This window comes from Phasianus colchicus, chromosome 13, assembly GCF_987193195.1.
Source record: "Phasianus colchicus chromosome 13, bPhaCol1.hap1.1, whole genome shotgun sequence".
NCBI classification, from domain to species: domain Eukaryota; kingdom Metazoa; phylum Chordata; class Aves; order Galliformes; family Phasianidae; genus Phasianus; species Phasianus colchicus.
In genome coordinates, this window is record NC_143448.1 from 20414587 (window position 1) to 20435601 (window position 21015).

The window sequence follows — 21015 nt, forward strand, 5'->3', positions numbered from 1 at the left end:
TTTTTTTCAGTCATGACCATGGAAGCGTTACCCAGACGAAATGAGCATTTGTCACCTGGACTTTCTACACATGACAGAGGAAGTGGAAGTCAGCAGCTGAAGTGTCTGGGAAGACCCCTGCATGGGAATGGTGAGAGTTACCCTGGCACCGTTCTTTGGAAATCTCAGGGCTCTGTAAGCTCTGAAGCTGTGTCGTAACTCCTCCCGTGGTGCTCTCCCTTTCTTTTGTGTAGGAGAGCTGGAGTTCAACTCCTTCCTGTTTCCTGCCTATGTGCTGCCTGCCTTGTCCATGGCCCAATGGGCTTTTATTGCTCACACCCAGATTGGTACGTGTGGATATAAGCCTTTGTTTACGTTTATCTTTTGCTTGTGGTGACAGCTCATAGCTGAGCTTGTGGTTAACAAGACACACAATAGCTGGAGATACAGTACTCTGCATCACTAAAACACGAGCTTTGTGGCAGCCACGAGCCCAAGGAACAGCGAGTTTCTGTGTTTTATTTCTGTGCTTGCTCCCATTGCCCCGCGGCCCTGTTGTGGTTGAAGCCGGTGGGTGGCTCAGCACCACGCAGTCCTTTGCCCACTCCCCTGTTCCCCGTGGGATGGGGGAGAGTGTTGGGTGGAAAAAGAGAAGTAAAACTCATGTTTTTGAGATAAAAGTAGTTCTGAATATATATATGAATGTATTGCAAGTGATGTACAAGCAATGGCTCACCACCTGCCAACCACTGTCCAGTTAGCCGCCAAGCAATAAAAGAGAGTGAGATGTACTCTCATCCCCTTCAAAACTCCTTCCACTTGATGGCATATAGTATGGAATATCCCTTTGGCCAGTTTACGTTAGCTGTCTTAATTCAGTTCCCTCCCAGCTCCTTGTTGAGAGCTTTGCTGAGAATGGCCTTGGCTCTGTGCAAGTTTGCTTGTCAGAAACTATAAAGATCAGGGTGTTATCGGTGTGATTTTTCTCCTAGAACCCAAACATAGCATCATACCAGATACTCTGAAGAAAAATCCCTCCCACCTGAGACTAAGGCAGCCCCCCAGTGTGTGTGCCGTAAGCCAGATAGGGATGCAGGTGTTGCATTTCCCTGGCAGCATTGGCCAGGGATGCTGGAGAGGTTTTGGTGCCCAGCTTGGACGTCGCAGCACTGCTGTGCCTGTCAAAGCGGCATGCTGCGTGCTCTCCAAGCAACGAAGCAGCGTTTCATCAACAATGTGCCATGCTATTTCCTGGAACCTGGTGTGTTTGTGTCTCTGAGGCTAGGTTTACCCTACGAGCTCTTCTTGCAATAGCTGTTTTGAATTCCATTGCAGGCGTGTGAGCAGAAGTGCTTTTCCCCTTATGTTCTGTCTCACAGTGTTTGCCCATGGTTGGTAGAAGAAGGAGCTGATGGAGTCAGCAGTAGATTCTGTTGGCTTACCCTCTGTGCTTCATCCCTGGAGCTCACTGCTGCACAGAAGAGTACACGCGTGTTTATCCCAGGGCTGCAGTAAACGGGAGCCTGGTTGGCATAGCACTGAGCAGCACCTAATGGGCTCTGCAGAGGATGGCTTTGCAGAAGGAGCAGGAGTGCCTGCGTCCACCTGTATCCTGGGATACGTTCTGGCAGCGATGCATCAGCTGTGGCCACAGTGACTGAATGCAGGGCTTGGCTTGGGGCTGCCGTGTGGCACTTACTGCCCCGCCGTATGCCTGGCAAAGCACAGCCACCCCTCGCCCACGACAAGCGTTTGTCTTAGTGTCGTGTTTCATGCTGTCTCCTGAACCTCAGGAACTGGAGGCAGCTTCCCCACAAGAAGGGGAGAACAAAATGAGGTCATCCTGGAAGCAAAAAGGCAAAAATCCACTTGGGAAAGAAATGTATATAGCAGTCTCGTAGCAGTTCTGTGTTTCTCCCGTCTCTTCCTTGATTTCCTTACGGTGAAATAGATACGTGCTGTAACGTGCTCTTGAATGAAACAAAGGACTCTAGTGTGGATTTTATGTAGGCCCTGCACTGCAAGGTATGCTGCTGGGAGGAAGTGTCCATCTGCCCGAGGGTAGGAAGGCCCTGCAGAAGGATGGCCTGAGGCCGGTTGTACGAGGCTCAACAAGAGCAAGCGCCGGGTCCTGCGCTTTGGTCATGATGACCCCGTGCCAGCTTCTCCAGGATTTGGCTGAGGTAGAATTCCAACTGCCCTCTGATTCTAGACTGTTGGAGTGTTGGAATCTTCTGGTCTTGTGACGTGGTCTTGCTTCCCCACCTTGTCTGTCATGGTGGAGCAGCCTGGTGGCCCTTAGTGATGTCATAAGCAGCTAGAATGAGGGGAGGAGCAGTGCCTGCTGCGTCCCTTCATTGGAGCGCTTGAGCTCTGACTGAGTAGCTAGCTTGTTGCACTTGTGCATCGACTGAGTACCTTCGTTTTCACACCGTCTTGTGCAGCATCTTGTAGGTAAGCTGAGACAGTGTGAGATAGACAGGTGGACAGTGAGGTGTTGAAAGCTGCTGGCTGGCGGAGCTGGTAGTGTCATGCTGCTTACTCTTGACCATCAGACATAATTTTCACTCAGTAGCTACATTCCAAAGCATAGAGGTGGCATTTGTCTCAGGGCTTTTTCCTTGTCTTCTTTGTTAAATTGTGCAAGCTCACTGATCAGCTCTTTCTCTCTCCTCTCCCCGCCCTCTGCCTTCTCCTTTGATGCAGCTTTTGCTCGCGGAAGAACAGAGCAAAGTGACAAGAAACGGCTGCGGCTTCAAGGAACTTGTTCTGATCTCTTGCCTGGTATGTGCCACACGTTGTCCCCCCCGATGTGGTTTTGCAGCCTGCGTCGCACCGTGTTTAGTAACACAGCCTCATCCAGCCTTGACAGGACACTGGTCACGTGTAGAGTTATTCCACTTTCCCTCCAGCTCAGCCCTCAGAAGGATGCTGTCTGTGATGCTGTGACCAGCTAGTCTTTAGGAAACCAATCCCTTAGGCAAGGAGTCCTAGTCCCGGTTTGTGCAGGGCTGCACAACGTGACCATGAGCATGCGTGCTTCGGCTGCGTGTGCGCACGACAGCTGTGGGGAGCACAGCAGAGATGCAAGCAGAGGAAATCCGTGTGGAAGGCTGCGGCCGGCGCTGGAGGTGAACTGGTGGGAGCCGGGCGCTAGGGAGCAGATCCACCCCCAGCAGTGACTCCTCTCACTGCCCTGCTACTGTGCTGTCGGAGTGCTCTGAGCAAGCGCATCTGCTGCTTTGTGCCGGAGTCCCCATCTGCTAGCAGAGGGATAGCGACTTGGTAAACTGCTGCGTAATAGGCTGTCTCGTTTGAATTGACTGAACAAAGTGGTTGTTTCTAGAACACCTGCCTATGCCAGTGGGTAACTGAGGGTAGTTCTGAAGAAGTCTCTCTTTTCAGTTCCAGCTTGTCGTGCCTGCTGTGATGGGCATCGCGTGCAGCGAGATCAGCTGTGGGCCTGACCTGGCACAAATGGAGGTAGAGTATGAAGCTCTGATTGGTCTTTGTTCTGCTGACTTGAGCCGGCAGAGTGAGCTGCAGATGAGCTCTCCTGCTTTTCAAGAGAGGGAGAATCCTTCCAGCTTTATCGGTGTCACTGAAAAGCTGCCTGAAAAGCTTCATGTCCTTGCTACGAGCATCTAGATGGCCGTGGACGTTATAGTACCGACAGAATCAGATCGAGCGTTATAAACATGCAGAAGCTTTTTCCCCATCCTGCTTGGATTTTGTCACCCAAAGACCAAGTTCTCATATTCAGTAAGTTAAGGGAAGCAGGCACTTGTAGTGAGCCAAGGATTGGGTCAGTGGACCAGCTCCTGTGTCCAGTCCATGGCTGAGGTCTCCAAGCAATAGGTTACAGGAAGCAAGCAGACTCTTACGCTCCTCTTTGGCAAGACAGTACTGCAAGCGTGGCAAGTTTATAAAACTCCAGGAGTCCTCTCGGTTGGGGTGTTTGTCCTCTTAGTCTGGGTAGAGAGAGACGCATCTTTACATTGCCTGGCCATACTGCTGCACACCAGGAAGAGAAACAGCTGTTATTAGACTTGCAGTTTCTTGTTAAGCACTCATGATAAGGATCTTTCTCTGCAGATGTGCTCCTTGCTCTGAAATTGTCCTCGTTTGTCCTCAGCTCCTCACCATGGCCTGTGCTCTCTGTTTCAGACTGAGAACAATGGGAAGCCCCTGCTGATCCACGAGGAGTCTCCTGTAAATATTCCAGCTGTTGCTGCTGCCCATGTTCTTAAGAGATACGTTGCCCAGGCACCGGATGAACTCTCCTTTGAGGTAAGCAGTTAAGGGCGTTCCTAGTTGTCATGTACAGGAGAGTATAAGGTGTGAACGCATCAGGAATATTCTCAGATACCTTCAGAATGTTTGGTGAGGTTGCAGTCTTTTGCAGGTGGGAGACATCGTGTGCGTTACTGATATGCCACCAAAGGAGCTGACCCCCTGGTGGAGAGGCAAGCATGGCTTTCAGGTAGGCACAAGCTTCAGACTTGAGAGAGCAACTTCGGTCAGGTCGGGAATCTCGGCTAAGAGCTGCGCTGCCTGCACAGGATGGCTCATGGATGTAAACATTTTCCCTGTGTCGGTGTCAGAGATGGTCTTTGTAGGAAACTGTCTCCTCAATTCACTTAGAAGCAAGAGCCTTCACAATATGCATCAGGTCACGGCCACTGAACCCCAGCTTTGGAAATGCAGCAGCTAAGACAGTGTTTCAGTGTCTCAGAGTATTTTGCTTGCACCCATGCAGAACGTGAAGTTAGTGTCTTTTAGGAAGTTACTGCCTGTCAGCTGAGGTAGGGTAACAGACCCTCCGCGTGCTTGTTGCTGCTGCTGGCTGCAGAATGCTGGGTAGCTCGGAGCTGGGGATTATTGCAGCTGCATCTCAGTCAGCAAGAACTTTCTTCTTCTACATCTTCTACAGAAGCAATTATTTGTTTTGTAGGTCTTTTGGCTGCAAATGTTGAATAATTATTACTTTTATGCAGGCCACTTTTTGTTGGATAGTCTTACGGAGCGTCAGGCAAGCACGTTCCGAGGAAAATGTTAGGTGGCTTTTGGTTGAACAGTTCAGGCCTGAGAAATGCTGCCTTCAGTATTGCACCTCTCTTTTTTTTCTTGTTACAGGTTGGATTTTTCCCAAGTGAGTGCGTGGAGCTCATCAATGGAAAAATTCCGGAGTCTCTCCTCAGTTCAGTGCCAAAGCCAGGTACAGATGTTACATTTGATGGTGCAGGGAAGCAAAATGGCGTCTCTTTTTGGGTGTGTTCTGTGTTTAATACCTCCTTTATCCATCCCGTGTTATAGTCTGTGCTGATGATCCTTCAGGCATATCATGGGGCATATGGCTGGTGTTTTGTAGGCAATGAGAATGAAGGAGGGCAAAGGCAGTTCTTCTGCGAGTCAGTACGAGGTTGAGAACAGCCAGTGTCCCTGGTGGACAGCTAGAGGCCTGGTTGTGCTAGTGATATGCTTGATCAGAACGTGACTTTTCAAGAGGATCCTTAATCCTCAAGTTGAGCAAGCCAAGCAAGAGGAGTGCATTAAACTCCATCGGAACGCGCAGAGATTTGGCCCGATCCTCCCGTGTTTATGAGTGGACTTGGGGAAATCATAGAATCCTCCTAGTATGGCTTGGGATGGAAGGGAGCTCAAGGATCATCAAGTTCCAACCCCCCTGCCTCAGGCTGGGCTGCCAACCAACCTCCACATCTAATGTGAGACTAGACCCCACTGCCCAGGGCCCCATCCAACCTGGCCTTTGGCTCCTCCTGCAGGGATGGGAGAAAATCCGTTTTTCTATGTACTTGTTAATGTTCTTCCCGTTTTGACGTGCTCTGTAGAATGTGTTATGCTCGGCCTTGTCCAACTGAGCCAAACCTGAAATGAACTGGTTTCTTCCTGTTGTGCAGTGCCAAAGAAACGCGGCAAGCTCGTCACCTTCCTTCGTTCCTTGGTGAAGGCCCGCCCAAAGAAACCGAAAGAGCGGGAGGTGGAGAAGGAAAGGGTGTTTGGCTGTGACCTGGGAGAGCATCTTCTCCACTCTGGTCGCGATGGTAAGGGACAGCCCGTTCCTGAGATCTTCCTCTGTTGGGCATCTAAAGATGAAAGGGAGGTCATATCTAGCAAAGGGGCAGGTTGGTACCGGTGGAGAAACGTGTAATGGAAGTTGATGGCTGAAAGATAAACTGAGGCTAATGCTCTTAAGAGACAAGCACGTTTGTATTTGCTTAAACCAAAGCCTGTAAGCCAATCCCACGCTAGCCTGAAAAGAAGGGAAGCCTTTTGGCCAAGGAGAGTGTCCTGCATATGTTTCCCTGCTCTCCTGGACATGAGATTTCCCACCTCCTTTCATTCCCATGGGAGCTGTGGTGGGACTTGCAGTGTCTCCGGCTTCCCCAGAATTACTTTCTCCAGGCTGATTCCTAGGTCCTTACACTTCTTGAATGCAAGGAACACGTCTGTCCAGTTTCCTCGTCTTGGACAGCTTTCTTCTGTAAGGAAGAACTAAGCAGTAGCCTGGCTGGGCTTAGTGGATGAGATTTGACAGGAGCACAGCCTGAACCAGTACTTGAATGAGGAGCTCAAGTAACCGCTGGCACGTGTTCTTTAGTCCCCCAGGTCCTCCAGAGCTGCGCCGAGTTCATTGAGCAGCACGGCGTAGTGCAAGGGATATACCGGCTGTCCGGCGTCGCGTCCAACATCCAGAGACTGCAGTAAGAGTGCTGCGACTGACACAGCGGTCAGTAGGGGCGCGTGCCCTGTTGTGGGTGCTCAGAGGCCTGCGCCGTGGGGCAGCTCTGTGCAGGCAGCGTGCGCTCAGCAGTGGTGCGCCAGGCTTGTCACTGTTTGATAGGAACACGGGGCGTTCAGCAGACTTGCTGGAGCAGGAAGTTCTCCTTCTGTCCTTCGGAGCACTGGAAGGCTGTGGGGGACTGCGGTGTCACCGCTGCCAGCTCTCATTCCCGTTTCCTCCTGTTTGCAGAGCCCTTTGGAGCAGCCCACACTCCTCCTTGCTGCTCCGGGCTCCTGGCTTAGGATTGTAGACTAGGCAGCCAGTTGTCAGAGTCACGGGAAATGCCTTAGCAAAACGAAAAGGTCTCCTTTTGGAAACATCTCATCCAGCATGGCTCGTGTGGTGCTGGTGACTGAGTGTTCATTTTCTCCTGTTAATCGGGAAGCCCTTCCAATGCTTGATTATATTTGGTGTGGCTTTTGACTTGTTTTCCTCTTTCTCAACCCCCCCGCCCGTTTTTGTGTCCTTCTCTCCAGCCAAGAATTTGAGTCTGAGCAGATTCCTGAGCTAACCATCCGCGACACTCACAGCGTGAGCTCCGTCTGCAAAATGTACTTCAGGGAGCTCCCGAACCCTCTGCTGACCGACCAGCTGTATGACAAGTTCTCGGTAAGCACAAGGCAACGTCTTTCCTTTACCTCTTCCCTGGGCCTCTTGGGAGATGGCTGCAGCAGTGCCCCAGCTCTGAGGCCCTTTTTCTGTTAGCCCCGTGGGGTTTACTCGTATGTCTTTGCCACATCATGCATCATATGGATGCCATTTTCGGTGGTCCCAGGAGGCGGTTATTTCCATATTCACAAAGCTTGAGAGAATTCATGTTTTTTGTTTTTTCTTTTGTTTTGTTTTTCTATTCCCCAAGTATTTATAGAATGGAAGTGGGATTGATAGCAAAGTGCACTTGAAGCTTGAGGAGCTGAGCTGCGCAATCAGGCTGTAAACCGGCCCGCTGCTTGGACTCCTTGGCCTTGATGGCACCAGCTGCGTGCCGCTATGTTCCCCAGATGCCTCCTGGAAGGCGTAAAATCTGTCTCGGCGCAGACCAACAGCACGCTGTCCCCATAGTTCCCGACCCTGTGGCAGGTATCTAGCCTGATTTGTGTCTCAGTCCCTTTCTGCACTATTCCAGGAGGCTGTTGGTGCCGCTACAGATGAGGAGCAGCTGGTCAGAATGCAGGACGTCATCCAGCAGCTGCCCGCTCCTCACTACAGGTCAGTGCTGCCCTCACTCTGTTGAGCTCAGCCATGCTGCACTTCAGAGGGCAGTGGTGTGATTCCAGGCTTGTCTCATGCTGGCAACATGATGCCTGCGTATGTTGAAGCAGTTTAAGGCTACACGGGGTTAATTTATTGGGTCGGTTCCTGGGCACGGGGGCACAGTTGGTGCAGCTGGTGGCTGCAGCTGTGCTGTGCTGGGGCTTGGTGCCACAGTGTGGCACTTAGTCAAGTTGGATCTACTTCATCTTCAGTGACAGTAGCAATAACATGCATTGAGGCTTTGCTCTGTGAACCGCAGCACCGCGTGCTCATTGGTGCTGAATATTTGCCTCTCTGATTTTCCAGGACACTGGAATACCTGATAAGACACTTGGCTCGTCTAGCCGGGAACTGTTCCGTGACAAACATGCACGCTAAGAACTTAGCGATTGTGTGGGCTCCAAACCTCTTAAGGTAAACTTCTTTCTCCATTTCAACACACTGCTTGGATCTGTTCTCCGGCAAAAAATGCAATCTACCTTTTTCTCCGTCGAATGTGCTCTTCTCCTGTACACTGTAGTAAGTGGCTGACGGCAGAGCAAGAGCCTGGGCTGTTCTCCAACCGCACGGGCACAATTTCTAGATGACAATTTCTGCCCTCTTGTTTAGATGGGACTGGTGTGTCCTTGACCATCCAGGAGAATTTCTTCAGCGGCATCACCGCGGAAGCCTCCGGAGCCCAATTTGACAGCTTTTGGCTGCAACAATCCAGACTTGGGGAAACTTGGATCTTGGATAAATGACTGCTAAAATCTGCCTTTTCTACAGATCACAGCAGAACGAGTCTGCCTGCGCCAGCGGAAGAGCCGCCTGCATGGAACTGCAGACGCAGTCGGCTGTGGTGGAATTCATCATCAACCACGCAGATGTCCTCTTCTGCTCCAAATCCGGATCAGACATGGCAGATGGAGCAGGTGAGTGTCTTCCTCCATGAGCTTTATCTTGATCAGACACCTTGATCAAATCCAGGCCTTCTCCAAGATCTTTGAAATACACTTTTTCTATCGAGGGGACAGCAGACTTCTGGGCTTAGATTAGAATCTGGCATCCTGTTGCTGGATGCTGAGAATGTCCAAGTCCAAACTTTACAATGAGAAAAAAAACGTCACTGTCGTTACGATGTTTTGCATGCAGGTGAAGCTTGATGAAAGTGTGGCAGTGAAGCTTTCTGAGTTCCCTGCCCCCGCTTTCTAGGGTTTTTCTTTGCCCATTTCGATACAGTGAGCTGCTCTTATTAATTATGACTCTGTCCTCTGCCTTAAACATACCTCTGACCACATGCTTATTCTGACCTCCTCTTCTTCTAGTGGCTCAGATAAGCAGGTCTGAGAAAACTATAGCATCTTCCCCAGAACTGTGATGGCTGTGGTGCTGCTTTGTGATCCTCGCTCTTACCTGTGGCTTTCCCTTACAGGGCACGGTTCTCTCTCAGGGCCCAAGTCTGCGTGGGTGTCTTCTCCTGCCACAAAGCTGCTCACCCTGGAGGAGGCACAGGCTCAGAGGCGAGGCCACAGCAGCTCTTCCGTTGTGACACAGAGCAGGGACATAGAAGTGGAAGAAGGCCCCACAGCTGTACAGGGGAAATTCCACACAATCATCAACTTTCCATCTGAAAGGTAAAGAGGACTTTGTTTTCCAGCAACCGTCATCATTGTTTGGGTGGGTTGTGTTGTTGTTTTTTTTTCCCCCATTATTTCTTGCGCCAAAACATGTGGAAGCTAAATTAAAGTAACGGTGCCTGAAGTGAATTGTTGCAGTGAATCTCTGCTCCCTTTGGACTCTGAGATTCAACTAACATATTCGGTTTAGCCACACGAGGCTGCCATTCCTTCCTTGCTGGGCACGCAGTCACGAGATGTATAAAGCCATGCTGACGTCTACCCTGGCCTGAGCTGGCTCTACCTTGAAATGTTGGGGTTTTCCAGCTGTCGGGGCCACATGCCTGAAACCAGTTCCGGTTCTCCTCTAAGCAGAGCTGCTGGTCAGACCTGCTGGCACTAGAAACTAAACTTGGCGGTGAGATGGGGCCGATGAGGTGTTGATGTCAGAGTCAGAGGTGCTTTTGAATTTCCTTTATGGCTGCACGGTTCCTCAGAAAGCAGTTACGCCTGCCGGCTCCAGAAGAGCCATCCCTTAGATGCTGTCCTGTACAGCCGCGGAACCTTTGCTCACGTGCTCTGCATCTTGCTTGACACAGTTTAGGGGAATTTAGCCAGCAAGACTTCAGGGCTGAGCTATAGGAGTGGAACCGTCCTCAACTGCTTGAAAGAGAGCGAGTTTCTAAGCTGTGCTTCAGCGGAAACCAGGCGGTGCCAGGAACAAGCAACTGTTGGCAAGAGCTCAGTGCAGCTCTTCCCTCACCCCGCACCACGCACAACTCACACCAGTCACTGTTTTCTCTCTCCAGACAACGTCCACCCAGCAAGATGAAGGAATCACCAGCTGGCAGTTGGCGTTCCTGCTTCAGCCTGCGGAAACCATCCTCTGTGGCCAAACGCCGACTGCAGCGCAGTCCCAGGGAGCCCTCAGAGACGGAAGTCGTGGTGCTGGCAGGTAAGGGTGCGAATCCAGCTTTCAAAGCCTTGCTTTTCAGCGACATAGAATTCATGCAATACAAGTGGACTTGTATAGGTTGGAACGCTAAGAGGAGATACCTAGCATCTTCAGATCACCCCTGATCAAGAGCCACTTTCATAATTCAGCTTGTGAAAGTTTGACACTAACCCCTGTGTATCCTTCCTAGGTGAATCGAGCCCTTGTCTACCCAGAAGAGCCGGGGCAAGTAGCGATGGTGCGCTGTGTGCTTCCATCGATGGAGGGCTCTTAGGAAGCACGAGTCACTGTGGTTCAGATGACAGCCTTCCACATAACAACAGCAATGGAGAGAAGGAGCTCATCCAAGTTCACGCCCTCATTTCTCCCGGCTGTGCTGAAGATGCTGACCTGAGCCTGCTGGACACCACAGTCACCAGCCTGGACTGTGACCCAGTGCCTTTGCAGTGCAGCCCAGCCCAAGCACAGTCCGAGTGCCCCGACAGCAGCACCTCCACGCAGGAGCAGGTCAGCGTCGCTGAGGAGAAGCCGAGCCTCTTGGAGGGGGACTTAGAATCAGGCCTCCAGCCCCAGGCACCGGGCAGCAGCACTGAGAGCTCTGAGCCACTCTCTCCGTGACAAGAGAGGATGAGTCCCATCTTTACCCTGGACCTCTCACGCCCTCCTGTCTTTTACATAATAATAAAAGCACGCTCGTGCTCAATCAACGCCTTGACTGCCTTCCGAGTCTTCATTCACAGAGACTGGGACGAATGCAACGAAGAGCAAGGCACGCCAGCTTGCAACGCGATGGCTGTGGGGTGCGCGCAGCAGAGCTCTGGGTTTGTTCCCGTTCTGTCTGGCTTTGGGACGTCTGCAGCGAGAGCTCAGCTACCATCTGGTATGGTAGCAAATGATGTTTAGCATCCTGGATGCTGCTCGTGATAATCCCGAGCTTCCTGGCTGTGGCTTTGTGATGCTTTTCAGGGCTTTTTGATGCATTTCGAAGCCTCGGCTGCTCCCTAACGCCTCTCTCCTCCTGCCGTGTCCATTCCTGGCTTCCGACCTAGGAGCTGGCCGTGCAGACCTGTCGTCATCACGCTGCGGCAGGAGGAGCTCACCTTGAGCAGCATCTCCCTTGCCCCGCCCCCTGCCTCTGATTGGGCAGCGGCGGCAGCGCCCCGCCCCCGGGGTCTCCTTGGTCCGCGGTAGCTCCGCCGGCTGCCGTTGGCCGAGCCGCCGTGCGCGGGAGCGAGCGTTGGGAGCCGGCTGTCGGAGGCGCGGCTCTCCTCGCAGTGCGCCGCTCCTGCCGCCTGGGCCGCCCCGCAGGACAGCGCGGCGGCAGCTGGAGCTGTCCGGGCAGCACCGAGAGATAATATTCTGACTTGGGAAACGTACTGTAAGGTTGTTCATTAGGCCAGCAGAAGTGAAGTCCATTGAACAAACTCTCAAGTAGTCGGGGCCTTTACACAAAGCAGAACTGTCCCACTCTGTGGGAACGTTAGGATGTCATAGGCAGGCTCCAAGATACCGCCCTCTGTCCTCCTTCCAAGCTTATCTCTAAGCAAGGACAGACGGATGACCTGAACAATGACCCAGTGCAAAGGACACAAATGCTGGGGGGTAATGAAGCAGTTAAGAGGTTATGTCTATGTTGTAAAGCAGACATCCAAAAGTTACGACCAGATGTTTGTTAAGAAAGCAGTTGTTAGAAGGCAGTCGACCAATTAAGATATTTGTGGTTGGGTGGTAAGGATTTGTGTTTATTTGGTATTGGTACGATTAGTGAAGCGTTGCGAAAGAGTGTGAACCTGCAGTACTCAGCCAATGAAGAGCCAGAGAAGACAGAGATAAGGGTCGGGCAGTAGGGGATAAAAGATGTAACACTGTTTTCTGTGCGCTCTCCTGCTTGCAGGAGGCCCGCCATTACAAATAAAGATAGATATAAAGATAAGAGATACTGTCCTGGAAAATTATTTGGCTATTTCCAACAATGCTTATAAATATCTTAGAGAAAGCCTATTGCATATTTGTCCAAAGTACTAGACCCCGTATCTCGAGGTTGGCCTGAATGTGTCCAGGTGGTAGCAGCAAGTGTCCTATGGGTAGAAGAGAGTATGTGTGTACACTTTGGGGGTGTAAGGAGTAAATTGTTGAGACTTTGATAGTATGTGTTTGCCCCCCCAAAGAGATTGCTCCTCATTTTGAGTCATGATCATTTAAAAAAAAAAAAAAAAAAAAAAGGAAATTAAGAAAAAAAAGGAATGAGGGCAGGAATCTGCTCCTTGACCTCTTAGAAAAGCATGGTGCCAAATTCTCCCCCATGGAGATGAATTGGGCACAGAATAATTGGCCCAACTTAGAGGGAGTTGTGGATCATATAGATTCCCTCCACAAGCAAACTCGTATGGTGGAGGAAAAGGGAAAATCAATCACTTGTGCAGTTCCAGGAGCTGCTCTTACTGCTGCCGTAGAGATCCACAATGAACAGCACACGGCAGAAACCCAAATTATTCAGTCCTTGCAGGAATTGATTACAAAGACAAATCAGAAAACCTGGTGATCCTTGTCTGCCTTCTGATAGAAACTGGGCATGCATATGAAGAGACTGAAAGTGGGTATTCTGATGTTTGTATCGAGAAGGTCTCCCTATTCTGCTACAGAACTAGCCAAATAAAGGAAGGATTTTGGTTACACACCTAGGAAATCAGTATGTGTGGAAAGTGCCACTAACAGTGGGAGATCAGATCCTGTTGATTGAAAAGGAATCAGAGGGTTACTGGGGACCACCACTGGCAACCACTGTGCCCTGTGGTCCCTTACTCAAAGAGCTGATTATTGGGATGATTACTCCCCAGGACAACTAGTGTTGATTGATTTGCCCCACACTGGTCCTGTCCCTTTAACCCTCAGGGAGACTCTTAACAAATACATCTGAAAGGCTCAAGATGATCAGGAGGAAATGTACATAATTAGCTATCTGGATTTCACCTACCTTCTAACTTTGCTTCACTTGGGACCAGGAAGTTTCATGTTTGTTTTGTTTTCTTTTCCAGTTATGCTTCCTCTAACCTTGGTTCCTTTGGAACCGGGAAGTTCTCTCTTGTTTTCCAAATGCTAATGAATGCTGATCCTATTTCTGTGCCTCACATGTTCCCTTCTCGCTCTGTTCCTTTCTCTGGGATCCCCATGGTATCATTAGTCACTGTTTTGGACAGGAATCTTCTTCAGTTTAATTTTTGTAATTGCTTATGATGACCTTATCACAGTCACTGGCTGCTCATGGGGCCATGCCCATATTTGCTGTACTGGGCATATGGGACTGAATTCTAATTCTAACAGAGGCTTAACCCTTTCAACCATGGTTAAACACAGTGATTAAATGTATTCAGGAAATGAATGGGGCCAGGATAGCACTGGCCGATTGCCCCCAACTCCGGAGAGATGCAGGATAAAGAATAAAACTAGGGTGTCAGATTAACAAGTGATCTATGTGCATTGCTACACCCCTGCAGTTTTCCCTATCAGCACTGGGAACAAATCAGCAGTTATTATCTAGTGTATTATCTCAGTGGGAAAGAACTAATATAAAAAGTCCACCAGTTAATTGTAGATGCACTTGCCATAATTCAAATAATGTCTCCCTAGCTCTAAGTTGTGGAAGGTAAAAGAAATGCTTTACCCACTGAATTTTGAAAGGTGATTTGGGACAATGCAAACAAATTTCAAAGAGAATTTTAATCTTGGTGACATCTAGTTAATTTTACTTGTGATCCTCTCACTAACTATGCCACAGCTTTTGTCCTAACAATATGCAATGTTTTGGTACATACCATATACCTAATAATTGTGCTGGGACTGAATCACAATGGAGTTGGTTTTTTTTTTTCCTGCAAAGAAGAAAGAATCCCAAATGCTTGTGGAGAAAGAAGATTCAGGGATTTCCTTTTCTTCCTCGCTAGCAGATCTTGATGCTATCCTGTTCCTGCCTGTGGGCTGCTTGTCATGCCAGAGTCCTGCAGTCTCCAGAAGCTACCCCACATGGTACCAAAAGAGATCATGGACCTGGATTCAGCCTTTCCTCATTCTCCCACTGCATGAGCTCTCATGGAGCAGCATGCTCCTCAAAAGTGGTCATGGTCATTTTGTGCAGTTACACAGTGTTTGTGTACTTATGTAGGAATGGAATGTTGTTTCTGCATTAGAACTAATAACGTGAGTATTTTATGTTGTTGTTTCTGCTTCCATCTTGTGTTGTTTGTCAGTACTAATAGCTCTTCTGTCTCTCCCAAATAGCATGGGTTTGTTCTTTTCTTTTTGGGTTCAGTATCATTTCTTGCCATTATGGAGTGTTTCTCTTCCTTTCCTTTGTTTTCCAGGCTGTTAATTGACTCCTCATTGGAGCTACAATGACCCAAACACAGACTACTATGCACTGACCAAGTGAGATGCAAAAAGAAGAGGTAGGCTCCAAAACAGGCTTCGGGTGAGTGCTGTGTATGACTTGTGGTTTCTAGAATGACACCTAAGTCTTACTAACCCGTGTTGTTTAGTATCTCATGTGGAGGTTTCTTTTCTCCTTCCAGGACTGGAGACTCCAGATGCTATTGCCCTTCCTGATCTCTTTGGGTTGCAGTATTAGACATGCCCACATGCTTCGAAGGGGTGATTCCTTCATCCTTATTAGAAGATCTTGTCTTGTGTTCAACAGGTAGCATTGGAGAACTGTGGCCCTCTGAGCCGTGTGAGGACAGTACTGAGGCTCTTGGTGGTTACAGCAGGAAACCAGAGCCATAGATGGGTGCCAAGATGCACTCCTTATTTTGTCCGACTAGCTATGTTGACCCCTGAGGCCACTCCCATGCTTGTAGAGGTTCTATATTCATGGCATTGGTTGTCCCTCGTGCTGACTTTGTGTTCACCAGATGTTCTTATTTTACACCATCTTCCCCACCATATACTTACAAGCAAGTGTTCCACTTGGTCTCCATATCTCTCTCTGGCCAGGCAGATGCGGTGTGCCAACAAAACAAAGCATGCAGACCCTGAGAAGAAAAAAAAAACAGGAGAGAAGCTGTCCTGGGTGAGACAGGAGAAGTGTCCCTTGAAGGGATGCTCCACTGGCACTGCCTCTCACATCCGCCGCCTGGTTCCTTCTCTCTCCTTGTCTTCTAGGGCTCACAAAGTCCAAACGTACCCTGATGGAGTTCAACTCTAGCTTGACCAACACTCATCACGTCCACAGTAGCTGGCTTAGGCTCCCAGTTACCAATGGGATGTCTGCGGCTTCTGCCACTCCTACCAAACTTGGGTTTGTTCTTTTCTTTTTGGGTTTAATATCATTTCTTGCCGTTATGCAGTGTTTCTTGTTTCTCTTTTCTAGTGTTTCATGTTGTCAATCTGTGCCTCATTGGAGCTACAGCGACCCAAATGCTGACTGCTCTGCTTTGACCAAGTGAGATGCAAAAAGAAGAGGTAGGCTCCAAAACAGGCTTCCAGTGAGGGCCGTGTATGACTTGGGGTTTCTAGAGTTAACTACTTCTTTTCCAGTTCTCTTTCGTGGTTTTTTTTTTTTTATTTCCCCCCCTTTTTCTAATTTATTTTCATTTTCTAATTCGCTTTCTAATTGTAATGCTTTCCTTTTCTCTGATTCCTTTTCCAGTTCCTTGTATTTTTTTCATTGCTGTTTCTGAATAATTTTCTAATTTGTTTTTTCCCTTTCTTTTCCTTTTTACCTTTTTCTTTTTTCTCCTTTTCATTTTCTAATTCTTTTATATCCTTTTCTACTTCCTTTTATTTTTCTTTCTAATTTTTTTTCTCAAGTCTTTTTCCAATTCTTTTTTGTTTTGAATTCTTTTTCTATTCCTCTAATTCTTTCTTTTGCTAATTCTGTTTCCAATTCTGTTTCCGTTTCCAATTTTCTTTCTTTTTCTTCATTATGTTCCTTTTCTTTGTCATATTCCTTTCCATATTTTTTTCTTCATCATATTACAATTCCCATTCCAATTCTCATTCCATTTCTTTTTCCTTTACCAATTATTTTTCCATTCCTTTTATTAAATCTCTCTTTTTCTCTTTCTAAATCTGTTTTTTCTTTCCTGTTTCTAATCTATTTTGTTTTTCTATTTTTTTTCTAATTCTTTTCCTATTTCTTTTTCCTGTTGCAAGTCTTTTTCCTTTTTCTATTTCCTTTTTTTCTTTTTTGAATCCCAGTTCTTTTTCTAATTGTAGTTCTTGCGTTCTCTTTTTCTGGATAATTTTCCATTTTTTTCCTATTTCTTTGTCTAATTCTAATTATTTGTCTAGTTTTTTTTTCTAAATTTCCTTTTTTTCATTGTTTTTCTTTTTCCAATTCCTTTTCGTTTCCTTTTACCGCTTCTCATTCTAACTTTAATTCTTCGTTTTCTTTTTATAATACTTTGTTTTTTTTCTAATACTTGTTTCATTTTCTTTTCTCCTTTTCTAATGACTTCTCTAATTCTTTTTCTAATTCTTATTCTACTCCTTGTTTTTTTCTTTCTCTAATTCTTTTTCCAACTCTTTTTTTTCTTTTTTCTATTTCATTTTTTTTCCAGCTCCAACTCTTTTTCTAATTGTAGTTCTTTTTCTTTTCCCCATTCCAAATCTTTTCCCCAATCCACATCCTTTTCATTTTCTCTATTTCAGTTTTTTTCTTTTACATTTTCTAATTCTTTTCTGATTCTTTTTTAAAATTTGTTTTCGATGTTTTCTGTCCTTTTCCTGAATCAGTTTCTTTTCTTTTTCTGATTCTAAATCTTTTTCTACTTCTCATTTTAATTCTTGATATTTTTCTATTTTTTTCTTTATATTTTTCCTTTTTCTAATTCATTTTATTTTTCTCAATCTTTTTCTAATTATTTTTGTTTCCAGGTTTTTCTTTTTGCATTTTCAGTTTTTGCAGTTCTTTTTCCAATTATCATTCTAATTCTTTTTCTTTATCCATTCGTTTTTCTTTTTCTAATTCCTTTTCATATTCTTTCTCTTGCTCTAGTGCTTTTGTTTCCTTTCTCTTCTTTTTCATTTTCCAATTCTTTTTTCAGTTTTGATTCCATTTCCAGTTCTGTTTCCAATTCTTCATCTATTTTATTTTCCATTTATTTTCTCAGTTCTTTTTTGTCCAATTCCTTTTCTTTTCATTTTCTTTTCCATATTCTTGTTTTTCTCTCTAATTGTATTTTTTCTAATTCTTTCTTTTTTTATTCTTTTATTTTTCATAGTTCTATTTTTATCTTTTTCTAGACTTTTTCTCACTCGTTTTCCAATGTTTTTTTTTTATTTTTTCACTCTTTTTTCATTTTCTAATTCTAGTTCTTTTTCCAATTCTTTTTCCATTTTTTTTCTTTTTCCAATTCTAATCCTAATTCTTCTTCATTTTTCTTTTTCTAATTATTTTTCTCTTTCATTTTCTAATTCTATTTTCTTTTTCTGTTTCTATTTCTAATAATTTTTATAATTAGAATTCCCTTTTCCTTTTTCTTGTTTCTTTTCTATTTCTTACTCTTTCTAATTCTTTTTCATTCTTTTACTTTTTATCTTTTTCTAATTCTTAATTGTTTTCCTTAATTAGTTTTCTTTTCCTTTATCTTTTTGTAATTCTAATTTCAGTTCTTTTTTTCCTAATTCCATTTTTTTCCACAACCTTTCCCAATTCTTCTTCTAGTTTATTTCCAATTCGTTTTCTATTTATTTTCCTAATTCCAATTATTTTGTCTTTTTCCTATTCCTGTTCTAATTCTTTTTTTTTCTAATAATTTTTCTTTTTATAATTCTAATTATTTCCTTTTCTATTTCCTCTTATTATTCTTTTTCTATTTCTTTTTCTACATCTTTTTTTTACTCTTTCCTTTTCCCTTTTTTCTTTTTCTTTTCCCCTTATTTTATTTTCTTTCTTTTTTTCTTAATTTTCATCTTTTGTGAACCTGAAGTACTCAGGCAATGAGAAACCAGGTAAGGTAAGAGTCAGGTAATAGGGCATGAACAATGTCCTACTGATTCAGATTTCATTATTTGTGAAGAAAATACTACCAGTCTACAAGGGACTTATCCAGTTGGGTTGCATTGCCAGAATTCCAAACCCAAATAAACCGAAGGATGCCCAATTTTGTGGGTTTTCACTTGGTTTACTTGTATTGTCTGTGCAAATTCATGTTATCTTTGTACAGGTTTGTGGGTCTTCACTGGGCTTTGCAGAAGTCCGCCCTGGTTCACTGAAGACTTTACAGGATCACTGGTCTTCACTGAGGTTCCATGAAGTTCACATGGTTTTGTAAAATTTTGCACGGCTTCACTTCTGTTCACACTAGTTCACATATCTTCACTTTGGTTCAGTCAAGTCTGCACAATTTTGCTGGTCTTTGCTGCATTAAAATTTTACTTCTTTACTTAGTCCCTGACAGTTTGCAGGTGGAATCTCAATTTCTGAGTCATCTAGTGCTGCTGCCACTTCCCCCACCTTTCCAAGGTTTGTGCCTGCAATTAAAATATCTACACATGGATACAATTTCACATTCTAAGGCAGTGAAACTTTCTGTCAAAGTTCAGTGAGGTGGCTTGAGCAATAGTGGGAGTCTGCTGAAGGTATATTGTATCCCCTCCTGCATGAAAGCAGAGTTTCTTTATCCTCTTCCTGCAAGGAAACTGTAAAGAACATGTTTTTTACATTGAAAACTGCCATCCGAATAGGCTCCAAAGCCCATTTCACCTCATACTCCAGCCCCAAGCCATCAGTATTTCACGCCAAACTCCAGGTTCAAGTCCTTGCTAATTCACCCCAAATTGAGCTCCCAAAACCTCATTATTTCATCCCAAGTATCAGCCCCAAATCGTTACTATTTTCCCCCAAACTCTACTCCCAAACCCTACCTATTTCACCCCAAACATCAGCCCCAACACCCCAATGTCACCCCCCAAGGATGCTCCAGCATCACTCCCCCAGCGTAATTCCTTAATATCACCCCTCTGTCATCCCAACATCACCCACCAGCATCAACCCAACAATGTCACCCTCCAACATCACCACACTATCAACCCTCAGTGTCACTCCAACATTGTCATCCCCCAGTGTCACCCCAACGCTCTCACCCCACCATCAGTCATTCATGTTAAATCCCAGTGGTACTCCAACATCACCCCCAATGATGTCACCCCAGTGCTACTTGCTGATGTCAACCCTATTGATATCCCAACATCACTCCACCACAACCACAGTGTCACTTCCTCCAGTGTCGCTCTCTGAAATGTTAGATAATTCCATTAAGTGGGAAGCAGAATCTCCCTAAGCAGGTGTGCTATTACTATCTGACCCTTGAGAGATGGCAAGTCACCGAAGAGGAGAGAGAAGGAACATGCCAGCGGTAGATTCGATTGGCAGCACCAGCACGGCATCCCCCACTTCAAAGTGCACTTCCGTGCTTTCTCTTGCTTTCATTCTCCCCAGGGTCTGTAGGGTTTGTTCCGCTTGCATGCTGTACCCATGCGGCCAGCGTGTGATACAGAGCCCAAGTGGAACATCAACTTGGGAAACAAGTCTTTGCAAGAACAAGACCAAATACCAAGGATAGCACTCTCCACAAAACATTTGCAGCCACAGCCACAAATATCAACTCCCTTAAAACTGCCAAAATACCTTATTCAATTCCAGGATCATTCTTCAGTCAGGGGCCTTTAGATCCCCAACGTAACACCCCAACAACATCACCACCCAGCATTCACTCCCTGATGTCACTCCCTCCAGAAAAGCCCCAACATCACCCTTGTCACTAGAATGACACACCAGAAACATTCTCCAGTATCCCCAATGTTAGCCCCCAGTAATACTACAACATCACCCCAGTGTCACCCCCCTGCTGAACCCCCCCCCAGCAATAACCCAACCTCATCCCCCCAACATTACTCCCTAATATCACCCCACTGTCACAGCAGTGCCACCCCAGTGTCATTCCTTGTATCACCCCAACAACGTTCCCCCAGTATCACCCCCTGATATCACCTCCAGTCATACTCATTACCTCTCAATGTCATTCCCCAAAATAAACCCAGTGTCACCCCAACAATTTCACCCCAGTAATGTCTCCCCCAACGTCACTCTTAACATCACCCCAGTGTCACCCCCACATCCCCCCAAAACATCACTCCTTGATGTTAAACCCTAGTAATATCCCAACATCAACCCACAACTTCATTCCCCGACATCAACCCAACATCACTTCCTCCAGTGATACCCCAACATCACCCCCAGTGTCACCCCTTAATATCATCCCTGTATCATCCCAATTTCACTCCAGTGTCACCCCCCCAGCTTCACTTCCTGATGTCAATCCCAGCCACACCCCACCAGCACTCCCCAGTATCACTTCCAAACATCACCGCAGCGTCACTCCCTGTTGAAACCCCTCTTAGGGTAGGGATAGCCCAATATCCTTCCT

The 21015-nt window shown here is 46.5% G+C and overlaps 2 protein-coding genes across 5 annotated transcripts; both read left to right on the plus strand.

Annotated features, from left to right (window-relative positions):
* The first annotated feature begins 38 nt into the window (after positions 1-38).
* LOC149916210 (rho GTPase-activating protein 32-like) lies at positions 39-7328 on the plus strand. Of its 4 annotated transcripts, none has more exons than XM_090149586.1 (9): positions 39-130; positions 234-326; positions 2686-2763; positions 3385-3462; positions 4147-4269; positions 4385-4462; positions 5116-5197; positions 5901-6044; positions 6602-7328. In XM_090149586.1, exons 1-9 carry the CDS (start codon positions 122-124, stop codon positions 6706-6708), a joined length of 792 nt encoding a protein of 263 aa, XP_090005712.1. In that variant the 5' UTR covers positions 39-121; the 3' UTR covers positions 6709-7328. The 4 variants fall into 4 exon arrangements, with proteins under 4 accessions (XP_090005712.1, XP_090005714.1, XP_090005715.1 ...); XM_090149588.1 differs by having other exon boundaries at positions 2707-2763; XM_090149585.1 differs by lacking the exon at positions 39-130 and adding an exon at positions 1990-2162 and having other exon boundaries at positions 137-326.
* Positions 6648-12793, plus strand: LOC149916211 (rho GTPase-activating protein 32-like). Its single transcript, XM_090149584.1, has 8 exons — positions 6648-6730; positions 7261-7393; positions 7911-7993; positions 8345-8452; positions 8807-8952; positions 9453-9654; positions 10446-10591; positions 10782-12793. The coding sequence occupies exons 2-8, from the start codon at positions 7334-7336 to the stop codon at positions 11207-11209; spliced, it is 1173 nt and encodes a 390-aa protein (XP_090005710.1). The 5' UTR covers positions 6648-6730; positions 7261-7333; the 3' UTR covers positions 11210-12793.
* The last annotated feature ends 8222 nt before the right edge of the window (positions 12794-21015 follow it).

Excerpts from the sequence above, each read along its gene's own strand:
- LOC149916210 (XM_090149585.1), top strand. The coding sequence starts at position 290 with ATGGCCCAATGGGCTTTTATTGCTCACACCCAGATTG. Across the intron at positions 2,163-2,685 it reads TTCTCCAGGATTTGGCTGAG|CTTTTGCTCGCGGAAGAACA; the intron begins GTAGAATTCCAA and ends CCTTTGATGCAG. Across the intron at positions 2,764-3,384 it reads TTGTTCTGATCTCTTGCCTG|TTCCAGCTTGTCGTGCCTGC; the intron begins GTATGTGCCACA and ends CTCTCTTTTCAG.
- LOC149916211 (XM_090149584.1), top strand. The coding sequence starts at position 7,334 with ATGTACTTCAGGGAGCTCCCGAACCCTCTGCTGACCGACCAGCTGTAT. Across the intron at positions 7,394-7,910 it reads AGCTGTATGACAAGTTCTCG|GAGGCTGTTGGTGCCGCTAC; the intron begins GTAAGCACAAGG and ends GCACTATTCCAG. Across the intron at positions 7,994-8,344 it reads CTGCCCGCTCCTCACTACAG|GACACTGGAATACCTGATAA; the intron begins GTCAGTGCTGCC and ends CTGATTTTCCAG.